The sequence below is a fragment of the Centropristis striata genome, chromosome 20 (genome assembly GCF_030273125.1).
Source record: "Centropristis striata isolate RG_2023a ecotype Rhode Island chromosome 20, C.striata_1.0, whole genome shotgun sequence".
Taxonomy (NCBI): domain Eukaryota; kingdom Metazoa; phylum Chordata; class Actinopteri; order Perciformes; family Serranidae; genus Centropristis; species Centropristis striata.
Window position 1 is genome coordinate 30,430,176 of NC_081536.1, and position 8,841 is coordinate 30,439,016.

Genomic DNA, 8,841 nt, shown 5'->3' on the forward strand with positions numbered 1-8,841 from the left:
ATGCTTATTTTCAGGGTAGAAGAGGACCGTTTTGTGGATGATTAGAGGATGTTTTGTCAGAGGATGTTTATATCAAGCGGGAAGTGTTTTTTTGTCATTTCTGTTGCGGCTGACCTTGACTGACTGACTCCTCTGTGTTTCAATACACAACACGAGGGAGACTGTGACTTTGAAGCCAGAACGGGACACAAACATGCAGAGGCGTCAGCTTTCACTCTTATCAATTCCTCTAAGTTGTGGACAAACGTCTGACCAGAGTGAAACTACACTTACCAGCCTGTAACATCCACAACTTTCTCATGCCTATGTCTTTAAATCTGGACTTTTTTTTACTAGAATTACACAAAGAGAGCGCTAAACTTTGTGTCGCTGATGCTGGAAATAAGAAACATTTTGTTGCTTAGCCATAACAGAGGCATAGTGTGCATTTAATTTCTTGTTTCTCACATCATTCAGGCCCTTCACTGCGTACTATGGCTAAAACTAAATCTTAAATGTATCTGCGTCTTCTTTAAGTAACATTTCAAGCAAATGTGCCCTAAATTGACTGGTTCTAATTTTTCCAGTGTGAACATTTCTGCTTTTTTTCTCAGTTCTCTATTGTAGTAAATTAAATTGCTTTATGTTTGGACTTCTAAATAGACAAAACAAGATATCTGCAACAGGCTCTTGTGATGGACTTTGTTCATTACTTTCTTACATTTTTTTTAAATCAAACGATTTAAAAACTAATCAAGAAAAGTGAGATTAGTCGGTAATCAAAAAAACTGTAAGTTGCAGCTTGCCTGATACGGTTCTGCAAAGGTACTCACAAGGCTGCTTTAAAAAACAAATAATTTTATTAATGAATATTTAACAGTTATACATACAACTGAAAAAAACACTAATAAAGACAACATGTATATTGATAGTTGCCAATATCATTTGGGCTCCAATTTTTTTCATCATAACCTTAAAAAAACATTTTCCTTGTTCCTGTTGCAGGTTGTGAAACTCCCCTGTTTTATAATGAACTTGTTCTGTAACATAGTTTTGTTCTCCTTTAATCTCTGTAAGTGAGTATAAGGTGAGAACTTTTGTCCACCATGAATCAGAGCCACAGGTAGTTTCAGTAACTCTTTCAGGATGCCATGGAATTATAGGTAGTTTCCTACGAAGGTGTATTAGGGCCAAGTATGAAAAAAAAAACAGACCTGCGGGAGGGGGGTAATAAGTGGCAAGTCTGAGAATTTTTTTTGCAGATTTATGAGATTAAAAGTGGCAAATCTATGAGAAAGAAGTAGCAGATTTATTAGATCAAAAGTGGCAAATTTCTGAGGTTAAAGTGGCAAATTTCTGAGAATTTTTTTTTCAGATTTATGAGATTAAAAGTGGCAAATCTACGAAAAAAAGTAGCAGATTTGAGATTTAAAGTGGCAAATCGACTACATTTTTTTGCATATTTATGAGATAAAGTGGCAAATCTATGAGTAAAATGTAGCAGATTTGAGATTAAAAGTGGCAAAGTACGAGAAAAAAGTAGCAAATTTATCTAGATTAAAATGGCAAATCTACGAGAATAAAACTGCAGATAAATAAGATTAAAAGTGTCAAATCTATGAGAAAAAAGTAGCAGATTTATGAGTGGCAAAGTGGTACTGTGATCTGCAACTTTATCTTTAATTCAGAGATGAATTTTTAATCTCTTAAATCTGCAATTTTTTTTTCGTAGATTTGCCACTTTTGATCTCATAAATCTGCTACTTTTTTCTTTTGCAGATTTATGAGATTAAAGTGGCAAATATAGGAGTAAAAAGTTGCAGATATATGAGAAAAAAAGTTGGAGGTCTGTGGTGTGTTGAGGTTCCTTTTTTTCTAAAAAATCTGCTTCTTTTCCCCCTAGATTTTCCACTTTTAATCTCGTAAATGTGCCACTTTTTTCTCGAAATATTCCCCCTCTCCCTTGGGTCCGTATTTATTATTTTTTTCATACTTGGCCCTATTACACGGTCGTAGTTTCCAATGAGACCGACTGCCATATTAAACCATTTTCAATCATGAATAAAGTCTTATCCTGGAATACTAGAATAAGCTGTTAGAGACCAACAAATCCTCTCAGTCTCATAGTCTTGGCAACAGAACAAAAACAATAGTGATTTGTGCTGACGCTGGTCGCCCTACTTACCGGCAACTCTCAATGAGTACGACGTCGTAGAATGAGGAAGTGAGAGCTGGTTGGAGCTGTCTGGTTCGGTTCCAGCGAAGCTATCATAGGTAATGGTAATGGTGATGTGGGTGTGGAGAAAGTTTCCAGTAAAACCAGCGAGAAAAGGTGGAATATCAACATTTCATAACGACTTTCATAAGAGACCGGCTGTTGTGACCGAGATGCCATCAGGCTGTGGTGGAAAAGTAAAATCTGCGTCTGCAGATGTGCTCAGCCAAATAAACTGCTGACTGGATCTGTTTCTAGAGGAAAGTCAGCAACACACACACACACACAGCATGGACACATGGTCCTTATTCAGCAGGGCTGTGGTTTGGCCTCCCTCTCTGCATGCATCCTGTCTGTATTATGGTGTCACTGGTTTGCGTTAGTTGTGTTGCATGCGCTGAGCTTGTAAAAGCTGTTGTTGACACTGTCAGTGTGTGGATGCATGCACGCTCTGCAGCAGCAACAACAACAACAACACAGCTGTCTTGGATTGTGATGAATGTGACCTTGTCTGCAGGAAGCTTGTATGTCCTGACTAACAAGACGGATAAGGAATGTGGCGTGGTGTTTGCTCTGAAATGTAGATAACTCAAAATAGACTGACAGTAGACAAACGGGCAACTGAATGCAGACAGACAGACAAAGAGAAAGACCATTTAACCCTCGTGTTAAGGGTCAAAAACGCCCCACCTTCACTAAACCCCTTAAATCATGGGTGTCTAACTCGCGGCCCACGGGCCAGTTGTGGCCCTCGTGACGATATTTTGTGGCCCTCACCTTGATATGAAAGTTTAATGTGAGTTTTATATGAATGGCACTTTACCATGCTGTGTGTGGAAGGTCCCTTTAATTACTTTTTTTTGTAATTTTGTGTCCTTTTTTTGTAATTTTGTGTCTTTTTTTTATTTATAATTTTGTGTCTTTTTTTTAAATAATTTTGTGTCTTTTTTTTGGTAATTTTGTGCCTTTTTTAATAATTTTGTGGCTTTTTGGTAATTCTGTCTTTTTTTGGTAATTTTGTGTCTTTTTTTAATAATTTTGTGTCTTTTTGGTAATTCTGTGTCTTTTTTGGTAATTTTGTGCCTTTTTTAATAATTTTCTGTCTTTTTTTGGTCATTCTGTCTTTTTTTGGTCATTTTGTGTCTTTTTAAAAATAATTTTGTGTCTTTTTAAAAATAATTTTGTGTGTGTTGTACTGCCTCCAGCGGCCCCCATGTAATTTGAGTTTGAGACCCCAGCCTTAAATAAAGCAGCTTGATTGAATTTTAAAACCTAAATCTATTTTGCATGAAGAAACAACCCGTCACAAATCTATGCCAATATTGAGGTTTTCCCTCTTTACAGTGCAGAAAAATGTGTTTAATCAGTGGAATCCACTTGATTTTATTACAACACACCTGACATAATTGGTTTACTATTTCACTATAGGGGTTTATTTTTATTATTTTTATTGCTAAAGGTACTGCACAGGTGTAAACATAATTTTCAAGCAAGCGTGCATGAATACGTGGTCGCATGCATGCACGGTTTTGATTGTTTTTATGGTTTTTGTGTTATTTTTTTGTAGAAGCAGGGTCAAAAATGACCCCTAAAACAAGATTTGCACCCTGTTGGTGAACAGCTTTCATATATGAACAGAGGCAGTGTTTGACTTTTTCTCATGTTGGGGTCCTCGTAGGAAAATTCATTGAATTTCAAGCTGTAAAAAGATCTTTAAGGGGGTGTCCTCTGCTGTTAAACATGGTGGCAGGTCATTTTTGACCCCTCAGACAACACAAGGGTTAAAGTCACAAATGCACGTCTTCAGTGGAGAATACAAGTAAAAGTTTGCCAGTCAAAGAGTCTTTGGTCTTATCTGGGCGTATTTATTTATTCATCCTGTAGTTGTAGGAACACAACCAGGATTTCTGGTTCCTGCCAGATATCCGGGACAAATGGGGGAAATTCCAGTAAAATATTATGTTTTTTAAGCTTTAAAACAAAAAGTGAAAATGAATATGATATTTTGCTCATCCTTCCATCAATACAAATAATCTAATAATATATTTGGAATATAAAAAAAATGTAATAACCTGCAGTATTTGAAAAGGTTGCTTTAACAACACTCACTGCTGTTAAGTTTCTAGAATACCCTAACCCTCTTCAAACTTGGCACAAACGCCCATGTAAACACAAAGTTTTAAGCCCTACCTTAACACTGTGGTAACTGTTCAGATCTTATGGGCTATCGGGTTGAAGATGTGTGTAAGGCATCCATGTTTGCTTGGCTCTGTAACTCAAATCTAATGGTAATGCATGAGAGGCACAAACTGAGGCTATGGAAGGAGAGGGCTCTTATAAAGATGAGAAAATTGACTTTTGGCTTTAAAAAGCCCAAGAGACTGACAATATGAAGTTGCCATTTCTCAAAGAATGGACAGAAGCATGGACAGTTTTGAAAAAAATTAAGTAAATTGTGTGAAAACCCTGTATCGTGCTCCCCCCAGACGCCGTCCTGGAGAAGGCCATGCACAAGTGCATCCTGAAGCCCCTCAAGCCGGTGGTGAACGTGGCCCTGCAGGAGTTCCAGGTGCGCAGCGGCGAGTGGCAGGAGCTGAAGGAAAACCTGTCGCTGGCCAAGGCCCGTAAGCCGCAGGAGATGGGCGTGGCCGACGCGGTGCCCCCGGACCCCGTGGCCATGGACAAGATCAAGCACAAGTTCCACACCATGAGCAAAATGTACTCCCCCGAGAAGAAGGTCACCATGCTGCTGAGAGTCTGCAAACTCATCTACACCATCATGGAGGACAACTCAGGTAGAGAAGAAAGTAGCAGATTTATGAGAAAAAAAGTGCCAAATCTAAGAGACAAAAGTAGCAGATTTATGAGAAAAAAGTGGCAAATCTTAGAGAAAAAAGTAGCAGATTTATGAGATTAAAAGTGGCAAATCTATGAATTTTTTTTTGCAGATTTATGAGATTAAAAGTGGCAAGTAAAGGGGAAAAGAGCAGCAGATTTTTTTTTTATTTTTAGATTAATGTGGCAAATCAATGAGAAAAAAGTTGCAGATTTTTTAGATTAAAAGTGGCAAATCTATGAGGAAAAAAAAAGTTTTAGATTAATTAAGTGGCACATCTAAGAAACAAAAGTAGCAGATTCATGAGAAAAAAGTTGCAAATCTAGGAGAAAAAAGTAGCAGATTTTTTAGATTAAAAGTGGCAAATATAGGAGAAAAGAATTGCAGATTTATGAGAAAAACCATGAGTATTTCCTTGAAGCTAAATCCGATTGCAAAGTATTATTTAATGAAGTCTCTCCCTGCAGACGTAGTACACATAGTACCAGCGTCTCTGAGCTCTGAATTTTTCTTCAATATTAGAGGCACATCTGATCTGTAAATTGATTGTCTTCTCTGTCTGTGTCTCAGGTCGTCTCTACGGTGCTGATGACTTCCTGCCCATGCTGACCTACGTTCTGGCTCAGTGCGACGCTCCCCAGCTGGACAACGAGATCCTTTACATGATGGAGCTGCTGGACCCCTCTCTGCTGCACGGAGAAGGTCTGTATGGTAAACTGGAGACCATAAACTCATTTGTTTTAACCCTCTATGTACATATCATTAACCCTTTATCTCTGTCCATCCAGGGGGCTATTACCTGACCAGTGCTTACGGAGCCATGTCCCTGATTAAAAACTTCCAGGAGGAGCAGGCAGCCAGAGTGCTGAGCTCTGAAACCAGAAACACGCTGCACCAGTGGCACCGCCGACGCACCACGCAACGCTCTGCACCGTCAATCGACGACTTCCAGGTAGCAACAGAATCACACAGTGACTCTCAATTCGTCCTGAATGCATATCAGCTGAATTTACATCTGTACTGAGGCTGTCGAGGCATCAGATCACCCAAAAAAGCATGTAAATGCCAGCACTGAACAGGGCCATAGGTACCACTTGTGGCAAATCTACAAGAAATAAGTCACAGATTTATGAGGAAAAACTGGCAAATCTAGGAGAAAAAAGTAGCAGATTTATGAAAAAAAGTGGCAAATCTAGGAGAAAAAAGTAGCTGATTTATGAGATTAAAAGTGGCAAATCTAGGAGAAAAAAGTAGCTGATTTATGAGATTAAAAGTGGCAAATCTAGGAGAAAAAAGTAGCAGATTTATGAAAAAAGTAGCAAATCTAGGAGAAAAAAGTAGCAGATTTATGAGATTAAAAGTAGCAAATCTTGGAGAAAAAAGTAGCAGATTTACAGAAAAAAAGTGGCAAACATAGGAGAAAAAAGTTGCAGATTTATGAGTTTAAAAGTGGCAAATCTACGAAAAAGTTACAGATTTATGAGAAAATAGTGGCAAACCTGGGATAAAAAAGTAGCAGATCTATGAGAATAAAGTGGCATATCTATGAGAAAGAAGTTTCAGATTTGTGAGATAAAAGTAGCAGATTTATGAGATCAAAGTGCCATAGATGTATCCAGCGATATCCTTCATCCGTCCATTGTGTTGTAGTTCCTGATGCAGAAAAGCTATCACGCTATCAAAGTCTGGATACTTATGATAATATGGTGATTCTGGGCTTAAACCACCAGTATTTCCTTATTGCTAAATCCGATTGCAAGGTATAATTTTCACTCCCTGCAGACATAGTACAGTCATTAGTGTCATTAGAATCACCTGAGGCCGAGTCTAAATGTCGGTCAGAGTCGCCACACGAGGCCAAATGAATGGATGTTAAATCTCCTGGGAGGAGATGAAAGGAGGCATTGTAGGGGAGGGATAAGTGGAGTCATAAGTCTCCTCTGGTGAGAGATGGTTTCTCTACAGATTGACTCCTTCACTCCTCTTTCAAACCGTCTGTCCTCTTTATCCAAAAGACACATGTTGTTGACTTCCAAAGAGAGCCTCTTATCTCTAAGGTGTAGTAAAAAAGCAGATTATATTCACTTGTCTTGTTAAGTTGCATTGACTGATCTTTTTAAACCCACATTATACTACTACTACTATTACTACTGCTAATAATAATAATAATAATACATTTTATTTATAGAGCGCTTTACATGGTACTACAAGACGTTTTACAGTTAAAACACAGTGAAAACGCAGTTACAAATAAAAACAAACAATAAAAAAATCTACAGCATTGGTCATACATTAAAAGCAGTTCTGAACAGGTAGGTTTTTATAACAAATAAAAAATGATTACAAATAAAAATAAAAAAACTTAAATAAATTACAAATGGACATTAAGACTAAAGTAAAAAATGGGCTACAGGACATGTAATGTAGTTTGTCTTAGTTCACTGACTTGCTCCAACCTGTGTGAAGGCAGCTATTGGCCCAGAATAGTCAAGATTTATTTTTAAATAGAATTGGTTCTCCCACATCTCTGATGATTTTTCTTTCTGAGGGGAGTAATTATCAGTAGTCCACCTCACATGATGGTGAGGAGGACTTCCTTTATGTTGAAAGTTGCTGTGATCAACATAAAAGATTTCTTCATGACTGGATCTACAATGTATGACTTAACAAATACAGATGTATCTCAATAAATTAGAATATGACGGAAAAGTCCATTTACAGTAGTTCAAGTCAAATAGACCCAACCAAGTATTGAGTCATATAGATGAACATACTTTTCAGAGGATAACATTTACATATTAAACATACTTTTTAAAAATGTAAAAAGTTGAAATCATGACATAAAAAGTCATAATTATCAGATAAAAAGTCATAATTAGAGATTAAAAAGTTGAAATTATAAGATAAAAAAGCATAATTTTGAGATAAAAAGTCATTATCAGATGGACATACTTTTCAGAGGCCAACATTTCCATATTAAACATACTTAAAGTTGGTCTTTTGTAGTATTCAAATTTTATAATTAGTAGAAATTACATAAATTAAGAAATAAAATGTTTCATTCTGTGTGTACCACCGAGACCTTGTGTTCAGTGTGTTCCAGAGCTCTATCTGTATCTGACTGTGTTTCCTCCCTCAGAACTACCTGCGCGTGGCGCTGCAGGAGCTGGACAGCGGCTGCACGGCCAAGACGCTGCAGGTGCGGCCGTACGCCTCGGTGGAGGAGGTGTGCTGGCTCTGCGCCCAGAAGTTTAAAGTGTCGGACCCGGAGAACTACGGCCTGTTCCTGGTGATGGAGGGCAGCAGCCAGCAGCTGGCCCCGGACACACACCCTCAGAAGATCAAAGCGGAGCTCCTCAGCCGCTCCGAGGCCACGCCCTTCCACTTTGTCTTCCGCCGCGTCGCCAACAGCAACGCCTCGTCATCATCATCGTCATCAGCTTGCTTTGATCTCACAGCCAACATCAAAGACCTCTCTGTGGCCTCTGACTCCCAGGCCAACCTCAATTTACTGCCAGAGCCACCTGAGTGAGCTCAGCATGGACAGGTACCTCAAAAAAGTCTGAATATCGTGAAAAAGTTCAATATTTTTGGTCAATTATTTCAGAAAGTGAAATTCGTACATTATAGAAGATTAGATTCATTACGCGTATAGAGTGAAATATTTCAAGCCTGTATTTCTTGTGATTTTTCTTTTACAACATACTTTTTAAAATTGGTCTTTTGCAATTCTCAAATTTTGAGATAAAAAAGTCAAAATTATGAGATAAAAACGTTGAAATTATGAGATACAAGGACTTAATTTAGAGAT

The 8,841-nt window shown here is 38.0% G+C and overlaps 1 protein-coding gene across 1 annotated transcript in view; it reads left to right on the plus strand.

The window, feature by feature from the left end:
• Positions 1-8,596, plus strand: part of LOC131993962 (ras and Rab interactor 2-like) — a 29,296-nt gene extending 20,700 nt beyond the window's left edge. The window contains exons 5-8 of the mRNA XM_059323761.1: positions 4,681-4,989; positions 5,601-5,732; positions 5,819-5,982; positions 8,170-8,596. Coding sequence (XP_059179744.1) covers positions 4,681-4,989; positions 5,601-5,732; positions 5,819-5,982; positions 8,170-8,562 — 998 coding nt within the window. The 3' untranslated portion in view covers positions 8,563-8,596. The remainder of the gene's footprint in view (positions 1-4,680; positions 4,990-5,600; positions 5,733-5,818; positions 5,983-8,169) is intronic.
• Positions 8,597-8,841: the final 245 nt, after the last annotated feature.